Source organism: Leucoraja erinacea, chromosome 35 (genome assembly GCF_028641065.1).
Source record: "Leucoraja erinacea ecotype New England chromosome 35, Leri_hhj_1, whole genome shotgun sequence".
NCBI classification, from domain to species: domain Eukaryota; kingdom Metazoa; phylum Chordata; class Chondrichthyes; order Rajiformes; family Rajidae; genus Leucoraja; species Leucoraja erinaceus.
The window spans coordinates 7,225,086-7,245,681 of NC_073411.1; the positions used below are offsets into that span (position 1 = coordinate 7,225,086).

At 49.6% G+C, this 20,596-nt stretch overlaps 3 protein-coding genes across 3 annotated transcripts in view; 1 reads left to right on the plus strand and 2 right to left on the minus strand.

Annotated features, from left to right (window-relative positions):
- The first annotated feature begins 533 nt into the window (after positions 1-533).
- Positions 534-6,616, plus strand: LOC129713441 (prostate-associated microseminoprotein-like). The gene is made up of 4 exons (XM_055662497.1): positions 534-637; positions 812-896; positions 2,224-2,341; positions 4,392-6,616. Exons 1-4 carry the CDS (start codon positions 557-559, stop codon positions 4,519-4,521), a joined length of 414 nt encoding a protein of 137 aa, XP_055518472.1. The 5' UTR covers positions 534-556; the 3' UTR covers positions 4,522-6,616.
- A 2,048-nt stretch (positions 6,617-8,664) lies between these two features.
- Positions 8,665-12,579, minus strand: LOC129713256 (beta-microseminoprotein-like). The gene is made up of 4 exons (XM_055662191.1): positions 12,446-12,579; positions 12,105-12,189; positions 11,490-11,625; positions 8,665-8,900 (listed from the first exon to the last, which is right to left on the minus strand). Exons 1-4 carry the CDS (start codon positions 12,446-12,448, stop codon positions 8,771-8,773), a joined length of 354 nt encoding a protein of 117 aa, XP_055518166.1. The 5' UTR covers positions 12,449-12,579; the 3' UTR covers positions 8,665-8,770.
- A 5,941-nt stretch (positions 12,580-18,520) lies between these two features.
- LOC129713280 (beta-microseminoprotein-like) overlaps positions 18,521-20,596 on the minus strand; it is a 2,381-nt gene continuing 305 nt past the window's right edge. The window contains exons 3-4 of the mRNA XM_055662230.1: positions 19,686-19,821; positions 18,521-18,650 (exon numbers count right to left, since the gene is read on the minus strand). Of these exons, the coding sequence (XP_055518205.1) occupies positions 18,521-18,650; positions 19,686-19,821 (266 nt within the window). The remainder of the gene's footprint in view (positions 18,651-19,685; positions 19,822-20,596) is intronic.

Sequence of the window (20,596 nt, forward strand, 5' to 3'; positions counted from 1 at the left end):
CCAACCCTCCTCTGCTGCCTCCTCTCACACCCTCCCCTCCTCCATTACCTCGTCATCCCTCTTCCTACCGCTACCCTCTCCCATTCCCCAGCACTACCCTCACCCCCTCCTCTTCTCCACCCTCCCTCTTCTTTCCCCACCCCCCCCCCCTTCCCCTTCCCTCCCCCCTTTCCTCCCCCATTCCCTCCCTCTCTGTTCCCCTACCCTCAGTCACTAGAAGAGGGGAGGGGCAGAACAAAGCGCAGCTTGTAGCAGCAGCAATTACAGATGGGAGGGTGAGAGATGAGAGGTGTTCGCACAATAGCATTAAAGACATTTGGACGGGTCCGGGGATAGGAAAAGTGTCGATGGACTTGGGCTGAACACTTGCATGTGGGATATGGTATTTTTTTTAGGCATGGAAAGTTTCGTTGCTTGATGATTTTAAGGATGATACGCTGGTTGCGGAGACCAGTGAAGTGGAAGGTTGGACCAGCGGATCTCCGCCTCCTTTCTGAATGGATAGGACACAGGCAGCGTAAGCGAAGGTTGGAAAGCAGATTCTCGAGGGCGGGGAATGAAGCCTCCAGGCGGTGGCAGCGGGACAGAGGCTGTCCGCTCATTCACTAGGGCCAAGTGGTCTGGGTCGGAGATCATGGTACGTACGGCTCAACTTTGTGCACCTGACTGTTGCTTGGTTTTGAATAAACAACTCAGTTGAGTCGCTGCACAGCCGCCTTCCGAGGTGACAGTGACGGGGACATGTTGCAGTGTTAGTTACTTGACCACGTCGCCTGTCAAGGTCTCTCTCTCTTTCCCTTTCTCTCCGCAGAAACTCCTACTGTGCATCGCGCTGCTGCTTCCCGGGCCTCAGCTGTCGGAATCCGCCTGCTTCTTTCAGCCCCAGGCCACAGACGGTAATCTATCGATGTGAATCTCTCTCCCGAATTCAACAGTGAGACTCGGCCGATAGCAGAGACTGTGCAGGGACATTACACCCATGGATGGCGCTACGCTAAGGCTGGTCACCCTTGGCTCCCCGCCTGCTCCTCGGTCGGGCAAGAGCCTGAGGGTGGTGGAGGTTGATGCCCCGACCAACCCCCAGCTTAAAGCGCGCTCCTCTGCCGCACTTCAGCTGAAGCACTAAACCTTCTCCACGGTTGGAGTGAAGGGTCTCCTCAGAATGAAGTGCAGCTGCCCCTGTACACTGACCAATATTTGACCCCCAACTCTTGTTGATAGAACTGGTCATCAGAGGCTAATCACTGGGCTGTGTGGGATCATTCCGGGCAATCAATGGAATACACGCTCCCTACAACAATGGCGACACCTCCTTGGCCGCGAGACGGATTTTGCCTGGTTCATCCCAAACCATTGACTGGTCCCGGCACACACAGCCTGGATGGATATTGGAGATCCCAGTGGGCCAGGGTTCACACTGGAACCAGGGGCGTCGGTGAATCCCTCGTGATAGACACAAAATGCTGGTGTAACTCAGCGGCTCAGGCATCATCTCTGCAGAAATGGTTCGGGTCGAGACCCTTCTTCAGACCTGATTCGCTGACCCGCAGAGTCACTTCACCATTTTGTGTCAATCTTCAGTTTAACTGGTATCTGCAGTTTCTCCCGACACCATTATGGAGCGAGCAACTTGAATGAGCTGCCCCTTGATTCATGGCTCCGCTCCAGACCCACCATCCTCATCTTTGTGCACCCAGCGCGGAGTGAGGTGGGTAGATTAGCGGAGGACCTGGTTGGTTTGCCACTGGGCTTGGCCACGGCTCACGGCACCAGGCAGACGAGGACTGCCTGGGAGGCGTTCCAGATATGATGGGCGCCTCGAGGGACTGTCTGTCTCCTGGTTGAGGATTGTAACATAGTAATTTAATAGTAGGTTGTGATCTATTGATAGTGATGTTATGGCGGTGGGTGTTTTGATAAAATTCCATGCGCAAATACTTCTGTAAATAGCTGAACACGTGTCTTTTAATTTAAAAATAGATGTAGTGAGCGCTGGGTGTTGGGTCGGGCGCTGTTGTCGGAACCCGATTGAAACGGGGCCGTGCAGCAAGTGCCAGGTCCGGGTCAGTACACACGTGGACAGACGCAGGCTCTTCCCAGTGGTCAAAATGGCTCATATCCAGGGTGCGTTGGTACTGGTTCGACACCACAGCCCCGCCACCCCCTCGGGTCACTCCACTCCCTGACGGGATAATGCCCACTCGCTGTCTTTGTCACCAACAGGTAGGGACACGTGCTTTGACCTAAACGACGGAACGTATCATCAATACGGAGAAGGTTGGTTTAGCTCCAACTGCTGGGAGTGCGTGTGTGCGCGCGGGGGCTATAAATGCTGCGAGCGGTAAGTGATCATCCGCCCTTTAGCTCACAGGATTTGACCCCGACGGCTGAACTGGCGTCGCAGGCTCAAGGGGGTATCGCCGATGCCGTGGGGTGAACGGTGTGACTGGCAATGGGTTGGGAATTGACGGCAACAGTAGACGGAACGGCCCGGTCATCGGCTTTCCCCATCTCTGTACCAAACCCGATAGACGGGGAACCCTCGCCCGGGATATGGTTCTGTGTGGGGATCGGCGGGGAAGGCTTGGCGGAGGGAGGGAGGGGAGGGGGAGAAGGAGGGAAGGGGTTGCATGAAGGACTTCAAAGTGCAGCCGAAGCAAACCACAGGATCACACAGCACTGGCACGGGGCCCTCATTGCACTGGGTCACGTCGCATCTTCGGAGAACGTGGATAAGTGACTTCTCAGCTCGGTGCTGGGACCGCAGCTATTTACAATATACATTGATGATTTAGGTGAGGGGATTGGTGGAAACATTGTCAAATATGCGGATGACACAAAGCTGGGTGGCAGTGTGAATTGTGACGAGGATGCTCTGAGGATGCAGGGTGACTTGCAGGTTGGGTGAGTGGGCAGATGCATGGCAGATGCAGTTTAAAGTGGATACATGAGCATACACTTTGCTGGCAAAAAAACGGGAAGGCAAATTATTATCTGAATGGTGTCATGTTAGCAAAAGGTGCAGTACAACGAGATCTGGGTGTCCTTGTTCATCAGTTCACCAGTCACTGAAGGTCTTCTTCTTCGAGACCGTTGCAATCTCAGATGTCGTTCTGTCAGTATCTGGCGCAGGTCACAGCTAGTCGGGTCGGTTCAGCCAGGTCCTGGGGGCTGCACTGGGGGGCGTCGTTACACTCCAGTAGGTGGGACATTGTCTGTACTGCTCCTGCACTGAAGGTAAGCATGCAGGTACCGCAGGCAGTGAAGAAAGCTAATGGGCTTCATAACAAGAGGAGTTGATTACAGGAGCAAAGAAGTCCTTCAACAGTTGTACAGGACCTTGGTGAGACAATATCGTATGCAGTTTTGGTCTCCAAGTCTGAGGAAGAACATTCTTGCCATTGAGGGAGTGCAGCGTAGGATTAATTCCCGGGATGGCCGGACTGTCATATATTGAAAAAATGGAGCGACTGGACTTGTAATGAAAAATGGAAGATTATTAAGAGATTGGACACTCCAGAGGCATGTTCCCGATATTCTGGGAGTCCAGAACCAGGGGCCACGGTTTAAGATTATGGGGTAGACAATGTAGAACGGAGATGGGGAACAACCTTTTCGCCCAGAGAGTTGTGAATTTGTGGAATTCTCTGCCTCAGATGGCAGTGGAGGCCAATTCACTGGATGCTTTCAAGAGTGTTAGATGGAGCTCTTAACGATAGTGGAATCAATGGATATGGGGTGAAGGCAGGAACCGGGTACTGATTGTGAATGATCAGCCATGATTACAATGAATGGCGATGATGGCTCGAGGGGCAGGATGGCCTACTCCTGCATCTATTGTCTGTTGTCTATTGTGTATTGTCCGAGTGACCGCATCTCCGGCCGCTCCCAGGCTGTGTCCACTGACTGCGATCGCCTCGAACACTCCAGAGGTGCAACCTGGCCCGCTCAGTTGCGTCAGTACTTTGTGTCCTTATGTTTTGAATTCTTCAGTCGCCTGAACTCTGGGGACAAACTGCATTGGCAAATTCATCACCAATGTGCAGTCCTGGCACATGGTTGTAGCGGGGTAACAATTGCTAACCTCCACGCGAGTTTAGGATTAGTCTACAAGGAGAGCGAGAGAGAGTGAGAGGGGGGGGGGGGATTCACCGCGCTATCTCAGACCATGCATTATTCCTGCATTGCCGTTGGACTTAGTTCCTCCCGATCCGCAAGTCTCTAGGATGTGGGAGAAAAGTTCAGCATCCACGAAAATAACCCAGGCAGTCATAGGGAGAACGGACAAACTCCACACAGACAGAAGCGGAGGTCAGGGTCGAACCCACGTCCCTGGGGCTGAGACACATGTACCGAATTGTTCATCATTGCTTCCCTGATCTATTCCCCAGGTATTTTATGCCATTTGGTGTCCCGGAAGAGTGTGTGATAACTTTCGATATTCACACTTGTTCGTTTCATGTCAAGATGAAGAATGACCGGTCTGTCGATTGTGATATAGGTGGAGCTATTGGGAAATGAGCTGGAATGAACCGACAGCTCCCTTTCAACGCGGAGACATTCATCAATGGGATACAGGAGCCTTGACTCTTGAATATAATGTAACGACTCTTGCATAACAATAAACATATAACAAACATATTCCGCCGTCATCTTCTTCTGGCCATCGCTCTACTACCTCTCGCTGCTCACCTGTCAGAGTTCTGTAGGCTGACCAACAACGCTAGTCCCATCTGCCTGTAATGGCCCATATCCCTCTAAATCTATAGAAACCATGGGCACGTCCAAATGTCATGTAATACCAGTTACTGATTGCCTGTACGGGGTTTTCAGAAGTGCACTGACGCGGATTAAATATGTTTATCATATTAACAATGGATATCTTTTCCAGGCTGGAATGGAGTGAGGTAGTGCATTGTCCCAAGGTAGACTAAAAAGCTGCAGGAACTCAATGGGACGGACAGCATCTCTGGAGAGAAGGAATGGGTGACGTTTCGGCTCGAGACCCTTCTTCAGACCTAAAACGTCACCCATTGTTGAAGTAGAAATGGATCTGGGGGGTCCCTGTTCATCATTCTATGAAAGTAAGCATGCAGGTAGTGAAGAAAGCGAATGGCATGCTGGCCTTTATAACAAGAGGAGTCGAGTATAGGAGCAAAAATATGCAATATAGTCACGTGCCTTCTGACAATCGCAACCGAAGGATGATAATAACAGAATTTGATGGGGAGGCAACTATTTAAAGCTGAGGTGTGTAGAACTATTATTGTAGGGAGCGACGAATCTCTCCATTTCACTACCTCGAGGGTGGTGGAATTCAGATCATTTGAGCTATTTAAAGAGGAAGTACATACATTATTTGAAAGACTGCGGAATTAAGATATCTCGGAATCTGGCCCAGAGGGCGAAATGTCTGGAGCAAATTAACGCCGATGGTACTGAAGGGCAGAGCAAGCTTGTGTGTGTCTAGTTGGCTACACTCGCTCCAATTTTGAAAGGTCATGATAGTAAAATTAAAAACTGGTAGGGAAGAGCAGAGATATATGAAGGGGCAACATTACTGAATACAGCCATTGTGCGCCGAAAACCTGTTCCTGTGTCGTATTGGAAGATATTCGATGAACAAACACGCCACATTAGGAGAGATGCTCGTGAGTCTCCGTCTCGGCCGAGAAGAGCTGTTTAGGACCGTGAACGGTGATGAGGGAGGAAGTGCAGTCTCAAGTTTTGTATTCAAGTTTGTCGCACAAGTGCCAAGCATCAAATGGGAAAGGTGGGATTAGATGGGCAGACTGCTGATATAATCTAAATGGAGGTAGATAGGAGTATACACAGGGGATTTTGCCCAAAACAGGGATTTAATGGACCTGAGGGCAAAGGTTTAAGGAGAGAATCTAATAGGGATCTAAGTGATAACCTCTTCAAAAAGAAGGCGATGGGTAAATGGAGCGTGTTACCAGAGGAGGTAGATGATGCACGTACTACAACGCTATTTTTAAGACAAAAAGGAGACAGAGTGCTGGAGTAACTCGATGGGTCCGGAAGCCGGACAACGTGGATCGGGAATACATTGCAGCGGAATCTCGATCGGATGGGTAGGTAGACTGAGGAATGTTTGGTGGAAATTAATGGAATTTATTAGGAGAGATTGAGCAGGCTGGGAGTCTATTCCTTGTGGCGCAAGAGGACGAGGGGGTGATATTATAGGGATGTACAACGTCATGAGAGGAATTGATCGGATAGCCACACGGATTCTCTTGCCCAGATGAGGGGAAAGGAGAACCAGAGGACATAGGTTTAAGGTGAAGACGGAAAGATTTAACAGGAACCTAAGGGGTAACGTTTTCACCCAAAGGGCCATGCGTAGGAATGGTTTAATCGGACTTGGGCTAAACACCTGCAGGTGGGACTAGCGTAGATGGGGCATTTTTGAGGCATGCTCAGCTTCGGTGCTTGATGACTTTAAGGATGATACGCTGGTTGCAGTGAAGTGGAAGGAAGGGCCAGCGGAACTCCACCTCCTTTCTGAATGGACAGGGCACAGGCAGCGTAAGCGAAGGTTGGAAAGCAGATTCTCGAGTAGGGAGAATGAAGTCTGCGGGCGGTGGCAGCGGGACAGAGGTTGTTTATTGAAAACCAAGCAACAGTCAGGTGCACAAAGGTGATCCGTACGTCCCATGGTCTCCGAACCAGACCGCTCATTCACTAGGGCGACGCGGTCTGGTTCGGAGATCATGGGACGTACGGATCACCTTTGTGCACCTGACTGTTGCTTGGTTTTCAATAAACAACCCAACGCGGCTTTGAGTCGCTGCACAGCCGCCTTCCGAGGCAGTGTCAGGGATATGTTGCAGTGTTAGTCGCCTGTCAACGTCTCTCTCTTTCCCTTTCTCTCAGCAGAAACACCTACTGCGCATCGCTCTGCTGCTTCCCGGGCCTCAGCTGTCGGAATCCGCCTGCTTCTTTCAGCCCCAGCACACAGACGGTAATCTATCGATGTGAATCTCTCTCTCGAATCCAACAGTGAGACTCGGCAGACAGCAGAGACTGAGCAGGGACATTACACCCATGGATGGCGCTACGCTAAGGCTGGTCACCCTTGGCTCCCCGCCTGCTCCTCGGTCGGGCAGGAGCCTGAGTGAGGGTGGTGCAGGTTGATGCCCCGACCAACCCCCAGCTTAAAGCGCGCTCCTCTGCCGCACTTCAGCTGAAGCACTAAACCTACTCCACGGTTGGAGTGAAGGATCACGTGCGCGTCGTGACGAGTAAACGACGTCACGTCAATGACGCGCAAACGACGCACAAGTGGGACAGGCCCTCAACTCAGCGGGCCAAGTAATATCTCTGGAGAGAAGGAATGGGTGACGTTTCGGGTCATGAGTCTTCTTCAGACCCGAAATGTCACCCATTCCTTCTCCCCAGGGATACTGCTTGTCCTGCTGAGTTGTTTCTGCTTTTTGTACCTATCTTCGGTTTAAACCAGCATCTGGAGTTCCTTCTTACGCATTGTGCCAAGGAATGGTTCCAGCCCAGCAATTATTTACAGTGTGTATAAATGATCCGGAGGAGGAGTGACGGTGTAAGGTATTCTGGTTTCCAGGAATAGGTGGGAGGTCAAGTCACAATGAGGATGAGCCATTTGGCTGTGAATTATGTGCCCTTATAAATGCCCGGTGGATCTGCATGTTTATTATAAATTACTTAGCTAAAGGACCTGTAAATCCCTTTATCCGTCAATGTATGCCAATCGCTTAACAACTGAAATTTACGCCGCAGTGTCATCATTTTTTATGTAGTTGAGGATAACTTGATGTTTTCTCCATTGAACTTCATCTGCAACACAATCATTCTGCATGTTGATATTTTCATCAACAGGTTTGGATATTTTAATTTGGTCCCGACAATCAATCGCTGTTTTCTTTCTCTCTCTTATTCAAGTTGCGAGCCCCCGTGTGGCACCATCTAATCTGCAGGATGCAAACCGGGCTGAAGGTATTGGGAAGATCATGATCTGTTTTTTTTTTTAAATTTGCATAGTTGGCATCTAAATACCCCTGGCGCTTCTGTCAAATCCATAGAATTTATTATTTTTCAGGTTCATTGACATATTTCACAGTTACATTTTCATACAACCTACATTTCGTTCAATTTACAATTTCTCACACACTCGAGTTCCCAAATGTGTCACCACATTTCACAGAGGCTCCTCTTTCTCACGCCCATTTCTTATTGAAACCTTGGGTGCAAAGTCTCCAGATGTTTCCGTTCAGGTTTTCTAAGTGGGACAGGGGCATTTTACATACACAACACACACACGCAACACACACCGTAACACACACACCATCACACACATGCAACATACACAGAACACACACCATAACACACACAACACACACCAAACACACACACACACACACACACACATACACACACACACACACACACCCACACCCACACACACACACACACACACACACAAGACGTACCATAAAACACACACACACACACACGCACACCTGCCTTTGCTGTGGACCTCATTGTCTATCTGCACAAACACCAATCTTTTTTCTTCGCACTCTCATCTCAAACTGTCCACCACATACATTGTCAGAGCCTCCTTCTTCACACCCATTTCTAATGGAAGTGATGGATAATACAACAACACCAACTGCAGGATATGTTTATTGTTATACAGACATTACATGCACGAGTCAAGGCTCCCGTATCCCATTATCTCCACCTTGGAAGGGAGCTGCCTGTCTATTCCAGCTCATTTCCCAACAGCTCCGTACGTGGGACATTCGATAGATGGGTCGTCCCTCAAGTGGACTCGATACACACAAGCTTCATGATCCAAAACTGCGACACAATCTTCAGGGAACATGACAGGTCTCATAGCCCTGAGGAATAGTTATGGATGCAATAATTAAAAAACAATCAGAGTTTCGGCATTACAATAATTAAAAAACAATCAGAGTTTCGGCATTACAGGAAGGACGCCACTCATCCCATCGGCTCCATACTTGTTCTAGGCAGGGGTTATGCAGATTAATTCACTCATCGTACACGTTTCCTTTCATCTATGGTCCAATTCTGTCTTGAATCTGTCTCCATGACACTCCAGACCCCCGCCATTCACTAGGTAACTGAAGGGTTTCCGTGGTCAGATTTAGCTCTCATCAGTCAACTTCATCCCATTTCCCCGGGATGTCGGTCTGTCTGCCAATGGGAACAGCTCCCTCCCACACTCCGAACCTTCAACAATCCTAAACTGCCTCATCTCACCCTCCACCTCCCTTTTAGCTGTGTATATGTGGGTGGTGGGGGGCTGTGGGGAAACAGGTTAAATCTCTTCCCTGTGCGGGGACCCGACTATTCCCTGTCCGGTCTCGGATGTTGTTGGGTCTAACATCGTGGAACTGGCGGTGACCTCCGGCCGGGACTAACCTGAGGGCTCCAGTTGCAGAGCCTGCGGAACTGACATCGCGGAGCTGGCCAAGTTCGGAGCGGGAAGAGCTGTGGTGGCGTGCGGCTGCGACCCGACTTTTGGAGTTCGGAGGCACCGGCCGCAGACCCGGTGGACGGGAACATCGGGAGCTCGCAGGTCCGTGGTGGGAGACCGCATTTCCGAGCTCCGCAACGGCGACTTCTCCCGCTGGAATCGCGGGTTTAAGGACATGGAGCCGGGGCCTAACATCACCCGGCGTCGCTTAAAAGGCCTCAGGACTTATCATCGCCCGCCGGGGACTTTAACATCGGAGCCCCAGTTCCCCTCGCCACTGCAGTTGGACTGCTGGACCACGGGAGAAGGAACGAAGGGAAGAGATAAAGACTTTGCCTTCCATCACAGTGAGGAGATATTGGAGACTCACTGTGATGAATATTTATGTAAAACTGTGTTAAGTGTGGGTCTTGGATTGTTTTGTAATGTAAATAACTGTAGAAATGATATTTCGTCAAACCTAGGTTTGAATGACAATAAATTGCATTCTATTCTATTCTATTGTATACTTAAAAAAATCTCTTCCCTGCACGGGAGACCCGGCCTTTTCCTTGTCGGGTCTCCGTTGTGGTTGGGGCCTAGCACCGTGGAGCAGCCTCCAACCAGAACGACCTGGGGGCTACTGTCGCGGAGCTGTGGACTACTCGCCATCTTGGGGATGGCCGGCCTCGGATCGTGGGGAGCAGTGGTGGCTCGCTGCTGCGGCCCGACTCCGGCGCTCGGAGGCTCCAGCTGCAGTCGCAGGTCTGGTGGACTGTGATATCGGGAGCTCGCGGGGTCGGGTGGGAGACCGCTTTTCGGAGCTCCCGCAATGCGACTTCTCCCGCCTGTGTCGCCGGGTTGAAACAACCCGGAGCGGGCCGTACTTCGCCCGACGCGGCTTTAATGGCCGCGGGTTATTCCAGCGCCCGCCGGGGTCTCCAGCTTTGTGACTATGGGGCCTGGAGTGGGACTTACCATAGCCCGCCTGGGGCTTCGACATCGGGAGAGAAATGGTGCAGGGGAGAGAAAGGACTCTGCCTTTCATCACAGTGAGGAGGAGATTCACTGTGATGGATGTCTGTGTAAATTGAATTGAATGTATGTCTTGTAGGAATTGTCTTTGTTTGGATAGCTATGGAAACGGAGCTTCGTTTGCGCCTCACTGAGGTTCAAACGACATATTGTATTGTATTGTATTTCAGACACAAGGGTGTAAGTATCAGCAGGAAACCTGCCCGCATGTTTCATTTCATTTATTTAGTTTAGTTTAGTTTAGAAATACAGCGCGGAAACAGTCCCTTCGGCCCACCGACTTCTCGCCGATCAGCGAAACCCGAGCGTTAACAGTACACAAACTAGGGACAATTTACACTTATACCAAGCCAATACAAAATACGTCTTTGGAGTGTGGGAGGAAACTGAAGATCTCGGAGAAAACCCACGCGGTCAAGGTGAGAGATATGGAGTCATATAGCATGGAAACTGGCCCTGTGGCTCACCTTGCTCACGCCGATTAACATGTCTCATCTACACTCGTCGCACCTGCCTAGGTTTGGTCTATAGCCCTCCAAACCTGTCCACTCCATGTACATGTCCAAATGTTTCTTAAACGTTGATATACTACCTGCCTCAACTTCCCCCGGCAGCTCGTTCCATACACCCAACACCCTTTGTGTGAAAGATTTACCCCCAGCTTCATGTTCAATCTTCTCCCCTTCACTTTCAACCAATGTCCTCTGGTTCACTATTCCCCAACACTTGGCAAGAGACCCTGTGCGTCTACCCGATCTATTCCTCTTGTGATTTTATACACTGTCTCGGGTTTGTTCAGAGATGGGGAGAGCCGGTGTTCGGGGCATTCCCTCCACTACACACAGCGATTCCCAACGCATCGGCGACCCAGACCACCCTTTCTCTGGCATCGGCGACCCCCTCCCGAGTGCTGCAGTGTCAGTTCAGCCGTCGGGATCAGACCCTATGCGATGACCCGCGGAGGATTACATACCGATCACAGCATCTGTAGCTTCCAATTCTACACGAGCACACCATGCAGTTTGTTGCGTTCCATGATTCTCCCACTTCGTGCACCGACTCGTCGGTCTCATCAATACAGACGTTGCAATCCTCGCATTCGCCCGGAGCTGTTGGTGACAAATACAGCGGGTGGTCAGTGTCGCGTCGGGGAGTGGAGTGACCCGAGGGACCGTGGTATTGACTCAATACAAACATACCCTGGAAATGCTTGCGTGGACTAGGTGGAACGAAGGGCCTGTATATCTAATGCTGAGTATCTAATGCTGAATCTAAATCCGAGCTTCACACCGTTCGGAGTCCCATGTGGGTGAATAATAAGTGCTCGTGTTGTCCCCGAGTACGTGTAGCCCCCGGGCAGCTGCGCGTCGTTCTGAGGAGACCCTCCACCCGTAGACAATGGTTAGTGCGGCAGAGGTGCGCTTCCTAGGCTGGGGATCGGTTGGGGCATCAACCTCCACTACACTCAGGCTCCAACCCGACCGAGGAACAGGCCGGGAGCCAAGGGTGACGAGCGTAACGCCATGAGTATGATGTCCTGATCAGTCTACTGTCGGATAGGAGAGAGAGATTCAGATCGATAGATTACCTCTTGTGCTCTGAGCGTTAAAGAAGCAGGCGGGTTCCGACAGCTGAGCTGCGAGGAACAGCAGAGCGATGCCCAGTAGAAGTTTCTGCAAAGAGAGAGAAAGGGGGGGGGGGGGGGGGGGGGGGGGGGGGGGGGGGGGGTGGGGGGGGGGGGGGGTGGGGGGGGGGGGGGGGGGGGGGGGGGGGTGGAAGAGAGAGAAAGTTTAATGAGCAACGTGGTCAAGTAACTAATATAATGCACTAACTGCAACCTGTCACTGTCTCCCTGGAGGGTGAATGTGCAGCGACTCAAAGCTTCACCGATCCGTCTACTCAAGTCCAAGCGGTCTGATCCATACGTACCATGATCTCCCAACCAGGCCGGTTCTCCCCGGAGTCTGAACGGACAATCTCTGTCCCGGTGACAACGGCTGCAGACTTTATTCTCCAGATCCACTGCCCCGCCGGTCGTTCAACTCTCTTTGCCTGCTTGCGTCAGAATGAAAGACTGAATAACAACCTGGTAATCGATGGATTTTTCTCGAGGACAGAGTCATATAATGCAGAATCAGGCCCATCGGCCCAACTCTTCCATGCCGTCCAAGACACCCCATCTAATGAGAAGGACGGAACTAATTTACGCCGAAGATAGACATGCAGAGCTATAGTAACTGCAGCAGATACGAAAACAGGAACTACAACGACATTTAAAATACACTTGGACAAGAACAAGGATAGGAGAGGTTTGGAAGGATATGGGCCAAGCTCGGGCAATTTGGCCGAGATTAGATGCAACATAGACATACAATCCTGCAGATACTCCAGCATTGTGGTGTAAACCTGTATCTGCAGATCCTTCCTACAGCGCGTGAAGTGAAGATGACTGACGAGAGCTAAAACTGACCCCAATTAGTTACCCGGTGAATGACCGTGATCTGGAGTGTAGTGGAGGCAGATTCAAAACAGAACTGGACCATACTTCCAGTGCGTGGAGCTGTTGGGAAATCAGCTGGAATAAAGAGGCACCTCCCTGTCAACGTGGATACATTTATCAATGCGATACAGGAGCATTCGGTCTGGCTTGTAATGTCTGCATCAACAATGGACCATTGTGGGCTCCACGTTCCCTTTATAATAGTTGTTTTTTGCATATCCTTCATTCATTTGTGCTATATCTCCCGTTTACATTTCCCCTGGCTCTCAGTCCGAAGGGGTTCTCGACCCGAAACTTAATCTATTAATATTCTCCAGAGATGCTGCCTGACCCGCTGAGTTAATCCAGCTTCTTGTGTTTATCTTTTGTGATCCGTCAGGTCTATGAGGTCAGCCCTGTCCTGAACTGGCTCCAGAAACATCACGTATTCAAGAGATCTGTCCCAACATTGCCATCTCGTCCCCATTCCCATCCCTCGAAGACATTGGGACAAAGTCAAGTCAAGTCAAGTTTATTGACTTGACTTTATCAAAGATCATTAGACTTCAAGTAACCCTTGCTTTCCCTCTCTCCTCATCCCCCTCCCAGTTTTCCGACCAGTCTAATAATGCCCCTGTCCCACTTCGGAAACCTGAACAGAAACCTCTGGAGACTTTGAGCCCCATCCAAGGTTTCCGTGCGGTTCCCGGAGGTTGCAGGTGGTTGCCGGAGGTTGCAGGTAGTGGGAGCAGGTAGGGAGACTGACAAAAACCTCCGGGAACCTCCGGGAACCACCTGCAACCTCCGGAAACAGCACGGAAACCTTGGGTGGGGCGCAGTCTCCAGAGGTTTCCGTTCAGGTTTCCGAAGTGGGACAGGGGCATTTTACTGTTTCCGACTACATTTAATCTGTTTCATTTGTTGTTACCTTCTCTCAGCTAACACGTTCTTATCTATGTATCATTTTCTCCCCTGACATCAACACTTCCTTATATATGTATCTACTTCTCCCCTGACATCAGTCTGAAAAAGGGTCTCCACCCAAAACGTCACCCATTCCTTCTCTGCCTGTCCCACTGAGTTACTCCAGCATTTTGCGTCTATCCTCGCTTTAAATCTGTAAAGGGTATAGCTAGGATCCAATAGCAGCACAGAATCAGGCAGGTATAATTGGTCATGAACTTTATTACGATACTGTAACACAGAGTAGTAACACAGGAATGGGTACACCGTACTCACACAGAGGCTCAGGATTGAGCGAGGGTTCCGAAGAGGGGCAGGCAGGAGACGTAGTCGGGGTAGCGGAAGGTCCGGTAACCAGGAGATCCAACACACGATGCAAACAAACCAGCGAGGGACAGAGGAAAAGATAGTCGAAGCCAGGCAGGAAGTCGAGGAGCCGTTGCAGGCATACACCAAACAGCCCAGGAGAGAGGCAGACAGAAACCAGGAGGTACGGGACGAAGGCCGTGGTCGGGGACAGAAGGCTGAGGTGATATCCGGGAAGACGACATGACGGAATGGTCAGGGGCAGGCAGGTTCGAATCCGTGTAGGCAGTGGGGAAATCGCTGGAGAGTCTTGCATGAATGCTGAGAACAATCTGGCACTGTGTGAACGGTGAGGAGAGTCTATTGAGAGTTAATTGGTGATCAGAGGCAACTGAGTGCAACAGGTGAGGAGAGTTGGGCTGATGAGAGGGGAGTGACAGGCAGGCAGGTGAGGAGAAGGAGGGACCGGTGGAAAAGTACCGGGAGGTGAAGTGGATGAGAATGAGGAGAGGGCAGACTGTGTCAAAATCAGCATCTGCAGTTCCTTCCTACTCATTGGGCCACAAATGGGGTGGGAGATTGCAACCTTCACGTGGTCGGCCATGTTTCGACAAATGCAATCAACCTGTTATGCACAATTGAATACGATCAAACAGAACAGGTTGTCCTGCAACTTTAGGCTGTGCACGCCATTTGCAAGAAGAAGAATGACACAAATTAGGATCCATGTTCCCGGCGGATGCGCGGTCTGTACGACTGCGTTGTACCACTGCTGTGAGCTCACTTGCATAACTGGCACCACGTCCACCATACTGGACATTCACACTTTTGGCCACCAGCAAGTCATGGCTGCCCATTACAGTACACTTACTACGGACAGCAGACTTGGTTAACAAATTGATAGCAACGAGAATGAATGAATGGGAGGTTCTCCTGCAGTCAGGGTGTAACTCGAGGGGTCCTCCAAAAATGAATGACGCAGAATTAACCCTTCACAGTCCAACTAACACGTCCAAACGCTATGATGGCGCAAAACTACATGGAAAGCCACAAGGGCGCATGACATATTGAGTATCTTGTATGAAGCGGGACTCCGTCCCTAAACGGGGAATCTCTCATCTGTGTCAAGTGTCTGAAGACGTAGGTTCAAGTAAAGAGGCAAGAACCGAAGGGACAACATGTTGACTTCGATAGTGGTAGGCATTTGGAACGAGCTACCAGCGGGGATAGTTGAAACAGATACTACAACAACAATTAACAACGCTAGTCGCATCTGCCTGTGATGGCATGTATTCCTCTAAATCTTTCGTAACCATGGATACGTCGAAATGTTATGTAATACCAGTTACTGATTGCCTGTACGGAGTTCAGAACTTAGTAAATTCCAGTGCATGGTATATGAAGAGAAGTGCGCTGACATGGATTAAATATTGTATCTCTCACTAACAATGGAGGTCGGTTCCAGGCTGGAATGGTGTGAGGCAGTGCATTGTCCCTAGTAGGCGTAAAAAGCTGGAGTAACTCAGCGGGACAGGTAACATATTTGGGGGAGAATGAATGGGTGACGTGTCGGGCCGAGACTCTTCTTCAGACCCGAAATGTCACCCATACCTTCTCTGCAGGAAAGCTGCTCGTCCCGCTGAGTCGCGTCTGCTTTTTGTATCTATCTTCGGTTTAAACCAACATTTGGAGTTCCTTCTTACGCACTGTGCCAAGGAATGGTTCCAGGCCAGCAATTATTTACAGTGTATATAAATGATCCGGAGGTGGAGTGAAGGTGTAAGGCATTCAGGTTTCCAAGAATAGTTGGGAGGTCAAGTCACAATGAGGATGAACCATTTGTCTGTGAAATGTGTGCCCTATAATTGCCTGGTGGGTCTGCATGTATACTATAACTGACTTGTCTAAAGGACATGTAAGTCCCTTTATCCGTCAATATTTGCCAATCTCTCACCATCTGAAATTTACGCCGCAGTTTCATCATTGTTTTATGTAGTGGAGGATAGCTTTATGTTTTTTTACATTGACCTTCATCTGCAACACAATCGTTCTGCATTCTGTTTATATTTTCTGTTGATATTTTTATCAACAGGTTTGGATATTTTAATTTGATCCCGACAGTCAATCACTGTTTTCTTTCTCTCTCCTATTCAAGTTGCAAGCCCGCGTGTGGCACCATCTAATCTACAGGATGCAATCCGGGCTGAATGTATTGGGAAGATCATGATCTGGTTTTTTTGTTTTTTAATTTGCGAAGTTGACATCAAAATACCCCTGGCGCTTCTTTCAAATCCTTAGAATTTATTATTTTTCAGGTTCATTGACATATTTCACAGTTACATTTTCATACACCCTACATTTCGTTCAATTTACAATTTCTCGGACACTCGAGTTCCCAAACGTGTCACCACATTTCACAGAGGCTCATCTTTCTGACGCCCATTTCTTATTGAAATGATTGGTCAGAAGACTTGGACAGAATAAGTTTGGTGTATGTTTATAAGCAGACATTACATGAACGAGTGAAAGCTCCTGTATGCACTTTAAATGCCCATCATAGCATCTGCATCGTCTACCTCATCTGGCAGCTGGTTTCATGTATCCACGGTCCTCTGTGAAAAGGTTGACGCTCATGTTCCTATTAGATTTTGCGCACTTTCCTTCAACTTATCCCCTCTGGTTCTTGCTACAGCGGTCAGTTAACCTCCTGGCCCGCAGTGCTCTGGATAAAATATTCTGTGCATTCATCCGTCCTAATCCCCTTATGGTTTCATACACCTCGGGCAATGTGCCTCTTGAAAACAGGTTCATCCTCTTGAACTGCTGATCGCTTGGCTGCTCGGAAAAGTGAAATTCTGTTTACGCCCCTGAGGTCACTCACTTTGTGTAATTTCTATGCGTAGGAAGGCGAGTGGGGTGAGTGTTGTGACAGATTTGTTTTTGGACTTCAAACCCATTTCATTGCCATGGTGACTTATCCAGTAGACGTTACCGGGAGGCTGGGATGTGGTCATTATTTTCAATATTGGGGTCTACAGCTGGTAATGAGTCCCTCTTTTCCCCGCCAAAAGAAAGCGATCTCCCCCACTCCAAAGTGCTCACGGGCGCAGAAACAGAGGGGGGGGGGGGGGGGGGGGGGTGCAGTGCGGAGACTGGATGAACTGCCAACCTCAAAGTATCTGCTCACGAGGTGGTAGGGAGTTGGTAGCCTTTCCAATCACAAAGATGCTCTGTTCCTGATTACTGATTGGGGGCAACAGGTTACCTCAAACACCCACTGTAGTACCCGTTGGAGCGAGCTACCAGAGGAGATCGTTGAGCCATGTACTACAACAACAATTAAAATAAACTTGGACAAGCACATGGATAGGAGTGGTTTAGAGGGATACGGGCCAAACGCCGGCAAATTGGCCGAGGTTAGATGGACATAGACACAACATGCTGCAGTTCTTAATCTTGCCTCTTAACTTGCACTTACGTCTTCTGGCACTTGGCACAGTGAAATAGCTTGAACAGTCGGCGTTGCTGGACTGATTTCGCTTCATAGAAGCTAATATTAAACTCAATTTGTCATGCTCCCTCGTGGCTCGTCTATTTTCATTTAGTTTTGCGCCAACATAGACTTTGGAATGTTGTTTTGCTAAAGTCGTTGTTATGGACTGTTATGGACACACACACACACACACACACACACACACCACCACATCACACACACACACACACACACACACACACACACACACACACACACACACACACACACACACACACACACACACACACACACACACACACACACACACACACACCATCTCACACACACACACACACACACACACACACACACACACACACACACACACACACACACACACACACACACACACACACACCCACACACACACACACACACACACACACACACACACACACACACACACACACACACACATACACAGACCATAACACACACATACACACACGCACACACACACACACACCTGCCTTTGCTGTGGACCTCATTGTCTATTTGCACAAACTCCAATCTTTTTTTCTTCGCACTGTCATCTCAAACTGTCCACCACATACATTGTCAGAGCCTCCTTCTTCACACCCATTTTTAATTGAAGTGATGGATAATACAACAACACTAACTGCAGAATATGTTTATTGTTATACAGACATTACATGCAAGAATCAAGGCTCCCGTATCCCATTATCTCCACCTTGGAAGGGAGCTGCCTGTCTATTCCAGCTCATTTCCCAACACTTCCGTACGTGGGACATTCGATAGATGGGTCGTCCTTCAAGTGGACTCGATAGACGCAAGTTTCATGATCCAAAACTGCAACACAATCTTCACGGAACGAAATTGGTTTGAAAGCCCTGATGAATACATTATGGATGCAATAATTAAAAACAACAATTCAGAATTTTGGCATTACAGGGAGGGCAGACATTGAAGGACGCCACTTATTCCATCGGCTGCATATTTATTCTAGGCAGGGCTCATTGCAGATGAATCCACTCTCTCACTCTCATAGTAGACGTTTCATTTCAACTATGGTCCAATTCTGTCTTGAATCTGCCTCCACGATACTCCAGATCCCCGCCATTCACTAGGTAACTGAAGGGTTTCCGGGGTCAGATTTGGATCTCATCAGTCAACTTCATTCCATGTCCCCGGGATGTCGGTCTGTCTGCCAATGGGAACAGCTCCCTCCCACACTCCGAACCTTCAACAATCCTAAACTGCCCAATCTCACCCTCCACCTCCCTTCTCTCTTCCAATGACAGCAACATTAGATTTGTCGTTTTAACCACACAACACATGATACCAACACCATGCTCCCTCCCTACTGTCTAACCGTGATGCTTTCAGACACAAGGGTGTAAGCATCAGCAGGAAACCTGCCCGCGTGTTTCATTTCATTTATTTAGTTTAGTTTAGTTTAGTTTAGTTTAGTTTAGTTTAGAAATACAGCGCGGAAACAGGCCCTTCGGCCCACCGACTTCTCGCCGATCAGCGAAACCCGGTCGTTTAACAGTACTCAAACTAGGGACAATTTACACTTATACCAAGCCAATACAAAATACGTCTTTGGCGTTTGGGAGGAAACTGAAGATCTCGGAGAAAACCCACGTGGTCAAGGTGAGAGACATGGAGTCATATAGCATTGAAACTGGCCCTGTGGCTCACCTTGCTCACGCCGATAAACATGTCTCATCTACACTCGTCGCACCTGCCTAGGTTTGGTCTATATCCCTCCACACATGTCCTCTCCATGTACATGTCCAAATGTCATTCCCTTCACTACACCCATCGATTCTCAACGCATCGGCGACACCCACCGACCGCTGCAGTGGCAGTTCAGCCGTCAGGATCAGGCCCTATGCGGTGACCAGCGGAGGATTACATACCGATCACAGCATCCGTAGCTTCCAATTCTACACGAGCACACCATGCAATTTGTTGCGTTCCAGGATTCTCCCACTTCGTGCACCGACCCGTCGGTCTCATCAATACAGACGTTGCAATCCTCGCATTCGCCCGGAGCTGTTAGTGACAAATACATCTGGTGGTCAGTGTCGCGTCAGGGAGTGGAGTGACCCGAGGGACCGTGGTGTTGATTCAATACAAACCCACCCTGGAAATGAGTACAAGTACAATTGGGACGTGGCAGGCTCAGGACAAACCGGGACTGACCCTGCCACGTCCCAATATACAGTTTATGTGAATAAAGTATCATTGAAGTATCTGTCAATCGCTGCCTTAAAAATATCCATTGGCGGCCTCCAAGTCGTCTGTAGCAAGCTGTCCCTCTTTCTCGTCAACGCCCTACACACTCGGGGCAATTGACAAAGGATAATTCATGGACAAACCAGCGCCTCTGTCCCCTCTGTCCCCCCGGGGTTTTCCGCCCCTGCATATACCCAAGTACCGTAAAATGCTTTGTTTTGCATAGAAGCAGGTAAAACCATATAGAAGACCTCACCTAGGCAGTACACACGTGTCCCCATGTTTAGCGCCGACAAAAATGACAAAGGTTCACCGAACAGTTTGGCCTGCTGCAGCCCTGATTTTCTAACCTACCTCACTGTGGGCCTTGGACTCTTTACCTGGAACTGTGGGTGCCACTCGTTAGGGGAGAAGGCAGGAGAATGGGTTTGAGAGGGAAAGTTAGATCACACACGATTGCGCTCCCTCGGCTGGGGATCGGTTGGGGCATCAACCTCCACTACCCTCAGAATCCAACCCGACCGAGGAACGGCGGGGAGCCAAGGGTGACGAGCGTAACGCCATGAGTATGATGTCCTGATCAGTCTGTTGT

Bases quoted from the DNA above. Each gene is read 5' to 3' on its own strand.
- LOC129713256 (XM_055662191.1), bottom strand. The intron at 11,626-12,104 runs GTAATCTATCGA...TGTCACCAACAG, and splicing joins TAACGCTCAGAGCACAAGAG to CTCCGGGCGAATGCGAGGAT. The intron at 8,901-11,489 runs GTATGTAATCCT...ACTATTCCTCAG, and splicing joins AGCTACAGATGCTGTGATCG to GGCTATGAGACCTGTCATGT.
- LOC129713441 (XM_055662497.1), top strand. From the start codon at position 557: ATGAAGCCTCCAGGCGGTGGCAGCGGGACAGAGGCTGTCCGCTCATTC. The intron at 638-811 runs GTACGTACGGCT...TTCTCTCCGCAG, and splicing joins GGTCTGGGTCGGAGATCATG to AAACTCCTACTGTGCATCGC. The intron at 2,342-4,391 runs GTAAGTGATCAT...TCTATTCCCCAG, and splicing joins GGCTATAAATGCTGCGAGCG to GTATTTTATGCCATTTGGTG.